At 45.2% G+C, this 18086-nt stretch overlaps 1 protein-coding gene across 1 annotated transcript in view; it reads left to right on the forward strand.

Annotated features, from left to right (window-relative positions):
* Positions 1 to 16699, forward strand: part of LOC107382110 (enhancer of mRNA-decapping protein 3) — a 41783-nt gene extending 25084 nt beyond the window's left edge. The window contains exons 5-7 of the mRNA XM_015954103.3: positions 12137 to 12290; positions 12569 to 12786; positions 15885 to 16699. Of these exons, the coding sequence (XP_015809589.1) occupies positions 12137 to 12290; positions 12569 to 12786; positions 15885 to 16219 (707 nt within the window). The 3' untranslated portion in view covers positions 16220 to 16699. The remainder of the gene's footprint in view (positions 1 to 12136; positions 12291 to 12568; positions 12787 to 15884) is intronic.
* Positions 16700 to 18086: the final 1387 nt, after the last annotated feature.

The raw sequence follows: 18086 nt of genomic DNA on the forward strand, positions 1-18086 counted from the left end.
ATTCAATAAATAAAAATAGAATGTTGGGATCGAACCCATAAACCACAAAATCCAAGAAGGCCGCCCAACCTCAGGGTTATGGCAGCACATGCTAGCTTTTCAGAAAAAAGGCCCCAAAAATCTACCGGATTAATAAAAATAAATCAATAAATGTTATGGCCTCATAGTTGGACCGTCCAAGGCAAAAAAATTCAACTGATATCTAGGGATGGGTACCTTTGACATTTGAATCGATTCGGTACCAATTCCCGGTACCTAGGAATCGATACCGGTACTTAACGGTACCAATTTTAGATACTTTTGAGTGTTTAATATTTTAATTCTCTTTTATAATTAAATATATATTTTTCTCAGAATGTAACCATATTTGATAAATATCACGATAAATAACATACAACTGTTTGTATTTCAACATCGTCCTTGTAGTTTTATAAGCTGATAATTAAACTGAAGCAAACATCTTCAGTGAACGCACCATTAGCTGATAACAATGGTGGCAATGGAAGCTAATTTATCAAGCTAACGTAATCTTAAACAGTTTATTTTGCTGCTGGAGCAGATTAAAACGACGATGCCTCACACTTAGATCGTTGTCGCTGGTTTCATCTTCACCCAATCACCCGTTGCATTTAGTAAAGTGAAGCCAAACTTTAGAGCGCGTTCATGTTCTTCTAGTCAGAAATTCGGAGTTCCGAGGAGAAAGTGAACGCACCATTAGCGAAACGGATACTAACATATCAAGCTAACGTTATCTTAAACATTTTATTTACCTACCGGAGCAGATTAAGATGAGGATGTCTCACTTAGATCGTTGTCGCTGGTTTCATCATCACCCAGTTACCCATCACATTTAGTGAAGTGGACCCAAGCTTTAGCGTGCGTTCTTTCTACCATGCTGCTCTGTTTACAACTGGCTCGCAGCGACCGACGACATAAAGCTCTTGCGCATGCACAGCTGTCTAGGCAAGTTCTCGTTATGAAGGACGGGTACCGAAACGAGGCACCGTTTCAAATGACGTGAATCAGTGCTCAGTGGGTACTGTGGAATTCGGTTGGTACCTTAAATAGTACCGAATTCGGTACCCATCCCTACTGATATCTGACAAAGCTGTGCTGAAAGTGCAGCCGTAAATGTAAAACTGACAATAAATGACCAGTTTTATCCAGTTTAATACAAATCCAAAGTTTCGGTTAGCTAAAGTGCTAGCTGTTTACTATCAGGTGGTGTTCTTGGATTGTGTTCTAGCAAGGTCCGGCTCAAATCATTAGGTGGCCAGGTGGCCGACAGTGGAACCCCAGAGGAACCAATGCAGATCGATCGAGCCCACCTAACCCCAGAGAAGAAACGGCACCGATTAAGGTCTGGTTCATGCCTCTGCTGTGGAACCCCGGGTCACTATGTCACCAAATGCCCGTTTCTGTTTAAAGGCAGAGCTCACCAGTAGCTCTGAGCCTACTGGTGGGCGATTACTCGTATAACTCCTCGGCTCTGTGTTCAATGCCTTGTACGCTCACAAGCCGCAAAGGTTCTCTCTCACTCCAGGCCCTCATTGACTCTGGCTGTGAGCAAAACTTATTGAACCAGTCTGTAACAGACAAATAGGAAATCACCACTTTTCCTCCTTCCAGTACCCATAAAGGTCTCGTCTCTCGATGGGAGCTCTCTCCACCATCACCCACTGCACTGAGGAGGTTAAGTTGAAGCTATCAGGTGACAATGCCAGCGTGGGGAAACAGAATTGATCTAAACCAAGAACAGCATCTGTAATGAAAGCTTTCACTCTCACGGCGTTTTAACCCGTCTAACCGAAACCTGTGGGTAGTTCTCAGTGGAGCGTTGCATGCGAGCAGAATCAGTGAAAATCCCCCAAATAGGAGCTGCAAGATATTCAGTCTGCAAACAAAAGTGCTTTAAGTTTAAATATTTACCAAAGAGGATGCGGATTAATTAAAATATATATATATATGAAAGTGGAAAATGCGGATGTGACATTTATCTTTTGTTTTTAACAAGTCGTGTTTTACCTGCCTAAATATTACCTGCAACAAGTGTTGCTGATGTGGATTTCAGTGGAAACACCTGTCTGCCTCTTGGCACCAGAAGAGCCTTGGTTTCTCACCGTGCAGATGGATATGCTTCCCAGGGCTGTCATGGTAATCCCCATCTTCTGCGCTCTGTAATTAGCGAGCCGCCGTGCGACCTTACATAAACAACACCTCCGCAGCAGGAAGAAAATGACCTGGAACCTCTGCCAGGAAACAGATAGACCAACAATAGAAGAACACAGAAAGAAAAACAGGGAGATCTGTCGAGTCATTTTCTAAGTCCATTGTTTATTATAGAAGTCTGTTCAGTGCTGCCATTATCTTGTTTGACTCTCGTGAAACTGCAGAACTAATGTATCTGGTTACTGGAGTTTATAAAAGCTCTGAAGTAAATTCACTGATATTTTTGTTCACTCAATTTGCGAATATAAAATATTCAGCCCCTCAAAAACTCCAGATAAGTTAAATGAACAAAGATGAAAACGTTGTGTCTAATGCAGAGGCTGTCTTTGTGACATTTAACATTTAAAAAATGTCAAAATCCAGAGAAAAGGGTCAACATTAACAAGAAATCAAGGTGTCTGCTTAAAGCCTGGTTTATGCTTCTCCGTCAGCTCCGCAAGGGACAGACACGCACGGACTGACGGAAGCGTTTTGCTCTCATACTTCTTCGTCTCCTGGGGAGTGTTGCAAAGCAATTCCCCGGCAGGACAACAGAGGACGTAGCGCTGTTCTGTGGTATCCTGTCATGTATCGGTCCAAGATGGTGTGTTTATATTGTGTTTTTTGTGTATATAAGAGACTTTTAACACGGACATATTTGTCTCTCATTCTCCCACCGCTTCATGCGCTCCCCACCTCTAAACCCACGTTTCCTGTCATTTCCGTCCACAAATAAAACGCTTTCTGTGCATCTTTTCACTCCTCCAGTCACGGTAGGATGAAACGTTCATATTTTTAGAGTTTTTTCGCGAGGTATTCTTCAAGCTTCTCCGTGTCTGCCGCTAGTTATCCTCGGCTCTCTTTGCAATGGCGGTGCTGTAAACAACAGCGGCGTCCTGACCAATCACAAGCTTGCGTAATCCGTCTCGTTCGACGGATGTTTAAAAAAGTGGGCTCGACTCCGTACGTACTTGCGTGCCTGCCGGATCCCTACGCAAGGACGGATAATGGCGTTGCGTGTCTCCGCACTGACGCAGACGGAGAAGCATAAATCAGGCTTAAGGCTACTCATTCAGCACTGTTAAGCCTTCACCAATCCTTCACAATAAGAGTCTCAAACATACTTAAAACCACAATATAGGTTGTTTTTTTTTTTGTAGTTATTTTTATACAGCCGGAACGGCTGGGGATTCTGAGAAGTCATTTACAGGTTGTGAGTCAGAGATAATGAGCCACAATCTCTTTTTTATTCAAATCTATGGAGGTACGGTCACCAGTTTATTTAAATAAGGCATCATGGGTATTGTAGGTCTTGGTGCCAGCACTGGTTTACTTTTCGATTTTCTTTTACGGACAGCCGTAGCTCAGGAGGTAGAGCGGGTTATCCAGTTATCGGAACGTTGCAGGATTGATCCTGGCTCCCTCCAGAGAATGTCTTTGTGTCCTTGGGCAAGAGACTTAACCCGCCTTGCCTGCTGGAGGTGATCGGACGGACCGGTGACGCCGGTGTTCGGCAGTCTCGCTTCCAACAGTGCGCCCCAAGGCAGCTGTGGCTACATCGTAGCTCATCACCACCAGCGTGTGAATGTGTGTGTGACTGAGCATGTTGTGACGTGCCTTGGGTGGTTGCAGAATCTTAGAAAGGTGCTATACACATACAGACCATTTAATAAATTTTATTTACCTTGTTTCGTTTCCTCAAAATTACGACTCTTTCGTGTTTGCATGAGTGGCCCAAATACGCCGCCATATTTCTGTCATAACATAAAACTAAAGTTAAATTCCCATAGTCATCATCACACACTGGTGACATTACATCTTTCCATGTGACCCATCCCTGTGGGGAGCGGGGAGCTGCATCTGTGGCTGTGCTCGGGAACTATTTGGTGGTTTAACCCCCAAATCCAAGCCCTTAAAGCTGAGCGTCGAGCAGCTTTGGGTCTCATATTTAAAGTCTTTGGTACGACCCGACCAGTGGCGTGTCCAGATCTTTTAAAATGGGGTGGCCCAGAAGAAGAAGAAAATATCATTTCTATAGCGCCTCTCAAGATAAAAATCACGAGGCGCTTCACAAAAACGAAAAAATGTAAAAATATAAAAAAGAATTTAGAAAATGGTTAAAAATATATTTAAAATGAGCAAAAATAGACAATTGTGATTTAAAAAATGTTAAGAAAGAGAGAGAGAGTGAACAGGAAAGAGGGAAATCAGTGGATCCTGAGGAAGGTGGAATAGATGGGGAGAGCAGAATAAAGAGAGAGAGGTGAAGAAGGTCATACAAAAACCAGCTTGAACAAGTGAGTCTTCAGCTGTTTTTTAAAGGAGACCACTGAGTCCACTGATCTCAGGCTCAGGGGGAGAGAGGTCCAGAGTCTGGGGGCCACAGGTGAGGCACAACTTTGTGCATGGGTGGCACCAATGGTTATGATTTTTTGTTTTACCCCCAAGCCTTTTGTAGACAGTGAAAAGCCTATTTAGAGGTAAATTTGTGATGGCACCTGGGGTGGCCAGTCAGATTCCAGGGTGGCATGTGCTACCCCAGGCCAATCCCTGGACACGCCCCTGGACCCGACTGGATTCGAACCCCGATCTCCCAGTCCCAGGTCGACCACGCACACCACTAGGCCACTTAGAAGGTCATTTAAAATTAACGAGATATTTCCTGGAAAACAATTTATTAACAATAGAGAGAAAAGCCTCTCCATTTGATCCATGTTTATTTACTAATGAGTCTGTGAGAAATAACCGTCTCCGAGGTGTGATTATTACATATGAACTCTGCTCACATCATGACAGCCTGATTAGTTTCTGCTCCCATCAGTTGTCACCCTTGAAGAATCGCTTCAAGCTTAGTTTATTTTAGCGTCTCTGCTTACTCACAGCCACCCGGTCGAGCCACTTGACTGCTGAGTCGCTTTATTTTTTTGGTTCACACCACATCGAAAGTGAGTGCGTGCAGAGATCACTGAAAGTGTGTGAAGGAGGAGGAGATGGCGTGTGTGTGGAATGGGGTTAGTTTTGGTAGCGGCAACCTCAGAAGAACATCAGGTGGGGTGTTGTAAGAAGCAGCTGGTGCACTAGCGCAGCTCCCACTTCCTTCGGGCCTGGCACTCGACGCAGCGCTTTGCGTGACAACAAGCAGTTGACTTTCCTGTGCTTATCGCTCACACGAGGATCGGCGTGTTCCACATTTCTGCTGCCCACCGAAACACGCTAGCAGCCTTTGTGTGGTATCAATAAAGGCGACGGGAGGGGAGCAGAGATAAGCAGGGGGGTTTAGTCAGCATGAGGCTTTGTGTTTATGTGCTGTTATCTGGTGGAAGTGAGGTGATGTGTGTGTGTGTGTGTGTGTGTGTGTGTGTGTGTGTGTGTGTGTGTGTGTGTGTGTGTGTGTGTGTGAGATCCTGTTCTGGTTTCATGTCTGAGTCTAGACAGCACACGCGATTTGATGTAAGCCTCGTGCGGGGTGAGGTGTGAATCTGCGCTACGAGTCCAAACTCTCAGCCTTCGGGTCAGAGACCGGCGGCGAATAAACTCCCTCCCTGCAGCTCCCACAGCTTGGCTTGTGTTTCCCTCCTGACGTGCCCCAGGCAACAGACAGCAGAGGATTAGCACCGGCTCTTTAAAGGTTTGAACACACTTCAGTGTGTGCGGCGATAAAAGCCAACTTGCTCTTATGTAACACAGTAATTCAGAAAGCACACAAAAGAGAGCAGCTCTGGCCGAAACAGACTGATTTAAACGTTTCTGCAAACAAATGTGGATCACCGAAGAGAGAAAACACACTGAAGACATTCAACATATCCTCCTGTCAGAGGTTTTCAGTCTAGGTTTGATGTTGAGGGTAAAAACTCAGATTCCTATTAGGTTGAGTTTGTTTTCTTGGAGCCAAATTGGGTCCGTTTCTTTCATATATGCTGATTTCTTGTATTGACACAGATAATGAAGCATTTCAGTACATTTGCCCACATTTGTAATATGAACAGACAGTGTTGCTTTCTTAAATTCTCCTTAAAGGCTATTTTTCTGTCATTTTTCTCACCATGCCAGAAACCGTGTAAAAACTTTGTTTATTCAGTGTCGTATCACCGGTTTGCCTTCTTTGTATCAGCTGTGCAGGAACTGCCCCATAACACCTGATGGTTGTGCATCCTCCTACAACATGACTCTTATCCAGTATGGCCCACGGCCGAGACAAGGATCACTCTGGTATCATTTAAAGCAACACTAAATACATTTTCCCACTTCTCCCTCCTACTGGCTGAAAGTGGAATTGCAGCTGTCTTACATAAACCTATCACAAGCTAACACTAACACAAGCAGGGTATCTGCAGGTCCTTAAAAAGTCTTAAAAACTCTTAAATTAGCTTTTCCAAATTTAAGGCCTTAAAAATCCTTAAGAATGACAAATAATCCTTAAATAATTTCCAAAGGTCTTAAATGACCAAAGGCCCAATAAACAAGATTCTTTTATTTCTATAAAATTTTCGTGAATTTCTAGTTAGTTCAGCATTTTTTGTGTATGATATTGGCGTAAGCGGAACCGTACACATTCGGTTGGTTGTGAAAGGGGGCTATTTTTAGATGAGCACGCTAGTGGGAGCTTGCACCATGGGGAAGTGCAAGTTTAATGGTAACTGGATGGCTAATCCCACGTTCACGACGTGGTCAACACCGGTTCCAGGCAATAGCTGGAAATTATAGCTTAAATTTAATTTAAAAAATAGCTTAAATTTGGTCAAAGTGGCCTTAAAAAAGGTCTTAAAAAGTCTTAAATTTGGCTCCCTTAAACCTGCAGATACCCTGCACAAGCCAACTACTAACAAAAGCCACAAATTAAAAACATCCACACTGCTGGGCAAAAAATATTACTTATAAGTCCTGTAGCAACAAAGCCAGGTCACCATCAGTCTTGAGATTTTGTAGCTTCCTTTAGCTCCCTCAAACTAGTGGAAGCCGGGCCGACGTTCACTCTGGTTTTAGCTCTAACAGTAATAAAATCATAAGTTTATTAATTATTATTTAATTATTATCATCGTGGCTTGAAGTGTCCTTCTTGGGACGGAACAGCAGATACTGGCGTTATGATGAGAAGAGCAGAGCAGCAAGTGAGGCATACACACGAAGATTGCGTTTGATGCAAATCAAAGAAAATAATCATAAACCTGTCCCTCAGACTAGGGCTGCTCAATTAATCTAATTTTAATCACGATTACGATCTGAGTTTTGAACGATTATAAAAAACAAAACAAGCCGATTATTTGCTCCTCCCGCTTGCGCTGCCCTGAGTTGCAAATGAAGCGCTCCTCCCACAGTGTTGCCAACTTAGTGACTTTGATGCTATTTCCAACAGCTTTTCAGACCCCCTTCTTGACTTTTTAACTTAAAAGTACCTAGCGAACACCTCAGAAACATCTCTGGTAGCCCTTAGCTACTTTCTGGATAACTGTCGTTGACGTTTCCTGCAGGTTATCTAAACACTCCGCCTGCGCTCCGGACCGTTCTTCAGGACATTAGGAAAGGGAATGATGTAGTGATGTGTCAGTCGCTAAAGAAACAGCTCTCAGAGCCGGCTCCTTGTTGGATTAACCTGAGTGAGTGACACACACACCGTACCTGCGGACTCCTGAGCCGCTAAATGTGCGTGTGCGGTGCACTAAACACACGTGCAGCTTGCCCCGATTGCTGAGACCGGGTTGGGGGTGGGGGGTGCAGCTGTGGTTGGGACAATTATTACGTTAACTGATGGACTTGTAAATAAATAGTTTATAAATAAGGTAGAAATAAGTTCCTCATGCTGATAAATAATAACTAATCTGTCTGAGGACACGGTGCTAGTGCACTCTCCTACAGCACCTTGACACGACTCAAATGTTACGCAACATGAACATCAATTTATTTGCATTTATTTGCTATAAATGCCACTGTATAATTCTTGCTGTCAGTATTTGCAAGATATTGGTATTTGGGTCTGTACTGGTTAGACTTAAATGAGTTAAACCAAGGTCTATAGCCCTTGGGTCATAGACTATGAGCTGTAAGTATATTGGTCTTATTATACTGGGAATCAGGAGTTATTTTAGTGATCATCTTGTTTCTTATTTTTGTCCTGATTGTGCCCTGAGCAATTTTATGACTGAATTAAAAACAAATAAAATCAACATAAATTGAAAAATCGTCCTAAATAATCGTGATCTCAGTTTCAGTCACCATAATCGTGATTATTATTTTTGCCATAATCGAGCAGCCCTACCTGTGAGTACCTCATGTACTATGTGACAGCATTTTGTGAATTATCTACAGAAGAAATGTGCTGCACCCTGTCTACATGTCATGTAAAAAGTGATGCATAGAACACAAATAAAAGAAATCAAACCCTAACTGATATGAGAAAATCATCAGCTGCACCGATTAAAGGCTTTATAAGAATGAAGGGCAAATTGGCTTGTAGCCCTTTACGGGAAATTAACCAAGTTAATCCCTAAAGCTCAAACGTAATCACCCTATGGAAAGCACTATGAAACAGATAGAAATGCAAATCAGTAGAGTTAGTAGTCCCTAAAATGTGAGAGTTAGTAACAGGATAACTGGCTGAAGGCAGCTAACCTGAATAAACCTCAAAAGTTAACAAAACTATTAAAAATGATCCAATAGAGAATTGATTGAATTTGGATCGACCAATCCGGTAGTGGAGAAGTCCACATTTAAATGTTATGTTCTGAAAACACTTGATTATTGAAACCACAGCAGTCCACAGCCGGAATTCACAAAGCCTGCGTGAGATTTGCAAACGTGTCCATGCACACATACGCTCACGACAGAACAAACATGATCCAAAATCATAGACGCCAGTGTTAGCGGGCAGGAGTTCACCCCCCTTTTGGCACAAATCGGGCTGGTGGATTGCTATTTTGGTGGAGACAGTATCTAAATTGATCGGGTCTTTGCGCGGTTTGAATCTGGTGTTGCGGACCTATAGGGAAGTGGGTGCTGTGTTACCTGTGGAGCTCATGCTGATTTGAAACTCGACCGGGGCGGGTGGTTTAGTTGTTGGGTCAGGACCTGATTTTACCTGCAAAATGTTGCTAATCAGCGTACCAGAGGCGACTTTGGCGTGATCAGAAATAGGAGCGAACTTTAGGTCATGAGGAGAGGCTCTCAGGTCATGAGGAGTCCTACTGCCCCCTGCTGGTTTCTCAAACTTATGCCATGTCTGTGGAACAGAGAAAGCAGAAAAAACAGGAACATTGTTCAGGCTCTTGAGAGCCCAGTCACTAGGAAAAGTCACATGGTCACCAGGATTCAGCTGGAACAGCAGGTGATCGATGAACCTCAAAAGATCTGGTGGTTTTGGAAGTGGGACCTCTGAAAAGGACCCAGACACGAAAGGTTGCGTTAGGGGTGGGTTCAAAGAAAACACAGCCTTGTTTAGAATCAGACACAGACATGTAGCTAGCAAGAGGAACATAGTCTGTCCTGAAGAGTGAAGTCAACAGTCCTTTTGGTCAAAGACAGGTGCAGGTGCAGGCTTACGAGAACCCAGAGCAGATGTGCCCATCGCAGGATTCCCGGTCGACGCACACATGCGATCAGAAATACCAGGTTTAGCCAGCAAAGATACAGAGTGGCATGTGACCCCCCCCCTTTGGTAGGTGGTTCACCCACTTGAGGTTCAGGGGTCATCAGCGCCAGCTGTAGTGTAGTAAGGTCAGTGGTGTTATCAGCCTTGACCCCCCTGTTCGTAGGTGACATTCCCACAAACAGGTTCTGGGCTGTAACTGAAGTCTCAGTGCCACCCCTCACCCTCCTTGCGACAGGTTGGGTTCCGGGCGGAGCATCGCTGCGAGCACCCGCTTTTCCTGGGTCAGGTGGGTCTCTCAACACAGAAAGAAGTGGTTGTGCAGCAGCGAACACCGAGGCTTCGTGGTCATCACTGAACTTAGAGGTACTGGTTTTCCCAGGCACTTCCGTGCTGTGGTGGTCAACACCTGAAGGAGAAATCACAGGAAAAAGAGCACTCGGCCCAAAAGTCAAAATCCTGTGGAGGGTGATGAAGGGCTTTTGGGTCAGAAAAGTTCAGGAACGTCCTGCTGACAGCAGTCATTCACACAAAAGCCAAGTTGAACAGGCACAAACCCTTCATGTGGTTCTAAGATGGGGTCATCTGGGGGCCGCAAGTGTTTCAGGGCTTCTTTGCTGAACACATCTTTAATCATTATAATAATTATCATTATAATACCCAAAGCATAATAATCCATTTCATGTAATTAAAATACCTTTATATCTGAACCAAGTGATCATGCATTAATGATTATTTACACAGTAATAAAATCATAAGTTTATTAATTATTATTTAATTATTATCATCGCGGCTTGAAGTGTCCTTCTTGGGACGGAACAGCAGATACTGGTGTTATGATCTTGAGCAGACATCGTGGCTCCTTGGGCTTTAATCTGTGGATTCAAAGTACTGTTTGACCCAGCTTGACCCAGCTGGGCAAATGTGACCTTTGGCACAAATCAGAGAACCTTCATGCTGCTACATAATTCTAATAATTAGGTCTGAAAATTATCCACATATCACCACCAGGGAACGCCAAATCACCATTGTTATGCGTCATACAGCTAAATAGTTCCAAAAACGTGCTTAATATTAACCAAAATATGCAAATTCTGCATAAAAATCAAACAAAGCTAATTTTATGAAGTGAAAAGCATTAACTCCGTCTTACTTTTGCTGGTTTAAGGTAAAAATAATCTATGTTATAGTAAAAAAATCCACATTTTTATAATGATGGAGTGTGTTCAAAAGTCTCTGATGCCACATTCCAATATTTTCCAGTTCTTCATAATAACAGAATTCCAGAAGGTGTCCTCAGCTGCTCTACAGCATCACAGAACGGTGAACTGTGGAGAATATCTGGTTCTGTCCTGACCTGAGCTGAGACTCTGCCCTGCCGGTCTCCTGCGCGTGTCTTCATGGGCGCTGTACCCCTGCACCCAAAGGCTCTCCTATTCTTTGTATTGGGGGGGGACTGCGCACATGCGCCATTTGGCTTAGGTCTATGGTCGAGATCGCTGCAGCCAAAAAGGAACAGGAAATGCATCACAAGACAGTGCAGTAGTGTTAAAAGTGTTTTTATAATTTGCGATACTTCTTCCTCTTCCTGTGAGACGGGTGGGGCAGCGCCTTAGCAGCCCCCCCATGGAGGAGCCGCCACTGGGAACGACTAGTAAATCTTGCTATGTTGACCTAAGTGCATGTGATGGTTGTATCGAGTGAGTAAGTCAGACAGATAGTTTGGAGCACAGCCCTGCAGACACTTACAAACAAAAACAAGTATCTTGAACGTGATTCTGAAAGAAACTGGAAGCCAGTGCAGATGTAGACGGGCGTGATAAGTTCCCGCTTTCTGGTGCCGGTCAGGAAGCTAGCAGCAGCATTAGTGCATTATGGGAGGTTTTCACTAAGACCACTCTTTATGGAATTTGTTTCCCACATATGGGTGCTGCCGGCTTGTATTTTTGGAACCAGAGTCAGAACTGTGAGGCTGAAAGCCCCGCCCACTCACCTGAGCATCGTGATGTTTTTGAAACATCTCATTATTAATTATGGCTAAACACTTCACAAGAATATAAAAGGTAAGGACTGTGTGGAAAAGAACATCAGGAAAAATAACCTGAGCTAGTTTTTTCTTTTTATTATTTGGCCAGAAACATTTCATTGAGGGGGCGGGGCTTAAAACCAGCCACTGGGAAATGTTTTGCGTTTTTTTCTGCTTCAGCTTCTGCATCATGTTCACTGTCAGCTCATCAGTCCAGTACATTCTCCAAACTAAGACTGTTCAGGAAGCAGAAAGGCACTGTAGAACAGCGGGAAATTCTTTTAATGTAAATGTTCTGGTTCCATTTTGTTTTTTCTCTGCAGATTCAGGCCTGGTGGTTCCCAGCATTCCCTACAGGCTGCACAAGCGTCTGTTAGAGGCTGCCGAGCGCTGGGGTCTGAGTCCGGAGCGCCGGCTGGAGACCATCGGCGTTTGTTCCAGCCAGATGGCTCTCTCGCTGCTCGGTGGACCCAACAGGTAAGGGGCAGCCATCTTGGTTTGGTTGTTATGCAAAAGCCTGAGTGAACGGGAAGTTAGTGGTTTGTAAAACAAGAAGAGGAAAAATGTTCATCAACAGTGAGCCAAACATCCCAGACATTCCACCGGAAATCATCCATGGATACTGAAACGCCGGCCACTTGGCTCCTGTTTAGTGTGTGTGTGCATTACCACACACACACTTACACACACAGCTTTACCTGTTTAGCATGTCTTTGAGCTCTGATGTGACTTTATTGTGTATCTGATGCATCCAGACTCACACCAAAAAACGCCCACCAGAGGCCATCAGTGGTCCTCCTGTGTGGGCCGCACATCCAGGGGGCCCAGGGCATCAGCTGTGGCAGACACCTGGCCAACCATGAGGTGGAAGTCATTTTGCTCCTGCCCAGCTTTGCCAGGATGGAGGAGGTGTTGACCAGGGAGGTGTGTCTTTACGGCAGAACGAGTGGTCTGCAGGTGGCTGACGTCAGAGGTGAGACTTGTCGAGTTTTAGGTGGTTCTGCTCCGGTTTCAGTCACTGATACAAATTTAAACTCTGAGTCAGGAGTTTCTGTTCAAGTCCTGTTCTGTTGTAGGCAGCTGCTGCCCTCTAGTGGTGTCAAACTATTTTACACGTCTCCTTACAAACCAGAACATGAAACCGCAAGTATCAGATGTGTAACAGGTTCTAAAATGACTCTAATCCAGCCTCATGCGTTCACAACAAACTCCAACATGTCATTTATTTATTCAACAATAAAAACCCAGGTTCACCTCGCTGCTTCCAGAGGATTTAAATCAAATCAAACTTTATTGATACAGCACTTTTCATGCATAGGATGCAACATTAAGTGCTTAACAGATTAAAATGACCCGTATAACCCACATGCCCTCCCTTTCCCCAGACTTAAAACAACTGTGACAGTTTCACCCCCAATCCACAAACCATTCCCAGGCACGCACACACACACACACACACACACACACACACTCGTCCACATAATACATTAAAAGACCACAGTAAACACTAGGCTGAGCTCAGATTGGACAGCTAATGAAAGACACGCCACCAAGGGAGCCATCTGCCTCGACAGCAGCAGCCAAGACACCAGTCCAGGGCGCCCTGGGAGGGAGGGTGGCAACCCCCACCACTACCTGGGCACTACCCAAGGAGCGCCCCAGCCGCCGCCACCGACCACCGGTCCTGAGGCAGAGGGCTCCCCAGAGGAAACACTGGACGGATTAAAATACCTGACGTGTAAAATAACGAGCTAATACGGATAGTAAAATATCCAATAAAATGTGATTATATAAATAAAACAGCATAAATATGTAACACAAGAGCAATTAAAAATAAATGATTAAAACAAGCAATGCAGTGGTGTGAACCAGGAGCTGCTGATGAGTTTTAAACTCTTCTGAGTGTCTTTGTCATTTCTGCTCTGGAGCATACGGGCGTGTGTTAACCACGAGAATAAAGACATCAGCAGTGACCTCAGTTAGGGGAGGGACAGGGGTCATCATTGTGATTATCCACTAGTTGAAAAAATTTGAGACAGCTGCCAGTCCTCCCAGGTTCATGCAGAGGTTAAAGGTCAAACATGAGCAGCCTGAAGGTGTTTGGCCCTTTTTGGAAGAAAGAACCGCCTCTGAAAACAAGATGGCGGCTCAGCTCAGGTCAGTAAAGTCTGCGCTGAATGAAGTAAGACTTGTGAGATTGATATAAGTTAAGTAAGTAAGTAAGTAAGGAAGGAAGGAAGGAAGGAAGGAAGGAAGGAAGGAAGGAAGGAAGGAAGGAAGGAAGGAAGGAAGGAAGGAAGGAAGGAAGGAAGGAAGGAAGGAAGGAAGGAAGGAAGGAAGGAAGGAAGGAAGGAAGGAAGGAAGGAAGGAAGGAAGGAAGGAAGGAAGGAAGGAAGGAAGGAAGGAAGGAAGGAAGGAAGGAAGGAAGGAAGGAAGGAAGGAAGGAAGGAAGGAAGGAAGGAAGGAAGGAAGGAAGGAAGGAAGGAAGGAAGGAAGGAAGGAAGGAAGGAAGGAAGGAAGGAAGGAAGGAAGGAAGGAAGGAAGGAAGGAAGGAAGGAAGGAGGGAGGGAGGGAGGGAGGGAGGGAGGGAGGGAGGGAGGGAGGGAGGGAGGGAGGGAGGGAGGGAGGAAGGAAGGAAGGAAGGAAGGAAGGAAGGAAGGGTCTTATGTAGCGTCTCTCAAGATAAAAATCACAAGGCGCTTCACAAAAACAAAAAAAGTATAAAAAGATTTCAGAAATGATTAAAAATGTGTTTAAAAGGAGAAAAGAAAAAAATGTGTAGACCTGATTACCCACAATGCACTGCAGCACAACCAAACTGCTTATCCCAGCCTTCAGCACGACGGTGGAGGGCTGATGGTTTGGGCGCTAATGTGGGTCCATCTGTCTGACGGCTGAAGGTTGGACCGAACCGAGTCATAAAGCACAATCCTCAACCCAAACACAGCAGCAACAGGAGTAGCGTGGGAGGTAGAGCGAGTTGTCCAGCAATCAGAGGGTTGCAGGTTCCATCCTGGCTCTGCTGTTGTGTCCTTGGGCAAGACACTTAACCCGCCTTGCTGCTGGTGGTGGTCGGAGGGATTGGTGGCGCCTGTGCTCGGCAGCCTCACCTCTATCAGTGCGCCCCAGAGCAGCTGTGGCTACATCGTAGCTCATCACCACCAGTGTGTGCATGGAAGCATCATTCTACACTGTAAAGTGCTTTGGAGTCCTCTGACCCCGATTTCACACGGCAAGCATCAGCGGAACGGAACGGCAGCAAAGCGGCACCGCTTCACATCGAATCCAGTTATAGTCTATGGAGTGTTTCAAACCAGCCGCGACGTGGCGCGGCACGCCGCTAAAGATAGGATCGAGTTCTATTTTTCCACGAGCCGCTTCTGGGACACGCCAATTTCCGCAGTTCACATAGTTCGAGACAGGAAACCACACACGGTTTCAGTGTAAAGTCCCCAGTTATTTTCAAAATAAAATGCAACGTTGCGATGTTATGTATAACTTACGTCAGCACGTGTGACCGAACGGCTTTGTTTACCACCAGTTTCCTTCGAGATGTGCAACGGTGTGATTCCTCGCGGGGGTTGTGATCTCTCGATGAGGAAGGTGTCGGAAGTCTCGAGGGATTTTAGAATCTCGCGAGGCGCAGCGAGGAAGCCGTGCCGCGGCCAAGACTCTCCCGGTGTGAAAAGGACCGCTTTGAAGTTTGCGAGTGAGCCGCTCCGCTGCTGTTCCGCTGATGCTTGCAGTGTGAAACCGGGGTGACTCTGAAAGGCGCTGTACGGGTGTGGGTCATTAATCATTATTTATAAAAGAATCGAGGTTCAGAGAGGACCAGAACTCCTCCAGAACCACAGAAGATCCAGCAGAGAGTTTCTGCTGCTGAAGGAGGTTTGGTTGGATCAGCACTCACTTTTTATTTTTCTTAACTGTTGGAATCTTTTGAGTTTGAATCCTTTTAGGAGCTGGTAAGCGGTTTGTTTGTCCTGATGAACAAAACAAAAACAGGTTTGACGTCACTTTCCTGAAGTTCCTTAAAAAATGTTTCCTGTCTTTCCTCCACTTGTGTCCCAGATCTTCCAGAGAGTCCGGTCGATCTGGTCATTAACTGCCTGGACAGCCACGAGAACCCGCAGCTGAGGGATCAAAACTGGTACCAGTCAGCTGCTGACTGGGCCAACGGGAACCGGGCTCCGGTCCTCAGCATCGACCCTCCGGTCCGCGAGCGTCCTCAGACCGTGGAGGCCAAGTGGACGCTGTCTTTAGGTCTCCCTCTCGCTGCGGCGGAGGACGAGAGCAGACTCTATCTGTGTGACATCGGCATTCCCAGGCTGGTTTACTCAGAACTCGGGATCAACTACCACTCGCCCTTCGGATGTAAATTTGTTATTCCGCTGCACCCAGCGTAGGGAATAACGGAGCGGCTAAACGAACACACTGGGACTCCGGAGGCTTTCGACACATTCCAGACTTGTTTCCTCCATCTCAAACCTTTCATTCCCGAAGCTCAACGTCCTTCCTGTTTCCTTTAGTTCCGACCCGTCAGCTGGTGTTACAGCCAGTAATCCTTCCCAGTTTCTGCTGATGTCATTTCATCTGAGTGCATTTGGCTCCTCTGGGCTTCTGTCAAGTGCTGCAGCGTCACACTAAATCTATTTATTTATTTATTGGGACCTCTCAGGAACAGCGTGTGGATAAATCTAAATCCTGTTTGTAGCTCAGTTTCCCTGCTGGTGCTGTTTGAAACGCTGAATATAGAAACAAGTCAGATTTTCCTTAAAATGTTCTTTGTTTTTCATTTCTTAAGAAACGTGGAGCACACAGACTGTAGATTCATCTTCTGTTATTAGAATGTAGAGAAACTTTAAATAAACATGCTTTTTTTATTATTTTATTTGTAACCAGAGTGTTTTAGAAAGGGGGTTGACCGATATTGTTTTTCTATTGCCGATACCGATGCTGAAATGTAGGAGACACAGTCAGCCGACGGCCGATATCGAGACGTTTTCTACCTTATTTTCATGCTAAACATCAGTTGATGCACAAAATTTCTGAAGCTGAATTAGTTTTTGAACTTTGGGCACTGCCCAGCGTTCAAGTCAAACACCTAATTAAAGTTAATTTTGAGTATGTATTATGTGGATGTTATTAGTGAAAGTAAAAAACATTTAAATGGTATTCTGCAACAGCACCGGGCTGCCCGAGGATGCGCCTGCCTGATGTTATGTTATGTTGATGTAAAAAATATTAAATATTGGCCTGACAGGTCGGTCTACCCCTAATTTTAAATCAAGTTCAACAGATCAGGGGCCTCATTTATCAAGCTTGCTTACGCACAAAACGGGGTCGGAAAACTGCGTAAGCAACTTTCCACGCAAACTTTGGGATTTATGAAAGAAAACTTGGCGGGAAAATGTGCGCAACTTTAAGTTGACTGACCCCCAAATTCCACTACCTCCGTTCCGGTCCGCCCCCGCCTTCGCTTCCGAACTCAATTTTTACTGGTACCCGCTCTACAACGGCTCCGCTCCGGTGCGGAGACCTGAGGTGGGCAAACAAGCATGCGCGGGATTTTCGAGATCTTGCGATACAGTCCGAGCAATAAACGTGGAAGTTAGATCCAAACACCCGTTGTGTGGGAGAAACATCGGCATGAACTGTTTAATCTGCCCATCATTTGTGTTGAGAGATCAGCAGTGTTTGGATCAACAAAGTGTGACTACTTTGATAGTGGAAACTGTATTTATGGCTTACTTTTGTGCATTTAAAGTTCAGCCGCCATTGATAGTTGTTAAAAGTTGTTAAACCTGTGCATATGAAACAAAAAACGCCTTTTGTTTATCGATGTATTGTGAAAAACGGAAGTTGTGCTTGCTCCTTTTCCTGTTGGGCAGTTGTGATTTCTGTCCATTGACTGCAGAGGTGTTCCAGCGTCCGGCGAAAATAGGATTGATTCTATTTTTGCCGGACGCCGGAACAGAGGGCGGCGCACGGCGCCGCACTGCCGGAGCACGGCCGCAGTAGTGGAATTGCTCTGATTGACTAGAACGGGACCGATTTTGCTCCTGCGTTCGTGTCGGAGCGGAGCGCAGCGGAGCGGAGGTAGTGGAATTTGGGGGTAAGGTTAAGTTGGCTTACGCACATGTTGGACATGGAGAGCACCTGCAGTGCTGCTGCTGAGAAGGATACACTTATGAAATCCAGCAGCATTATCACTTGAACCGCTTCCTGCGCACACAGAACAAGCCGCCCGGGATGCCTCGTTGGACGCTTCGT

Source organism: Nothobranchius furzeri, chromosome 9, assembly GCF_043380555.1.
Source record: "Nothobranchius furzeri strain GRZ-AD chromosome 9, NfurGRZ-RIMD1, whole genome shotgun sequence".
NCBI lineage: Eukaryota > Metazoa > Chordata > Actinopteri > Cyprinodontiformes > Nothobranchiidae > Nothobranchius > Nothobranchius furzeri.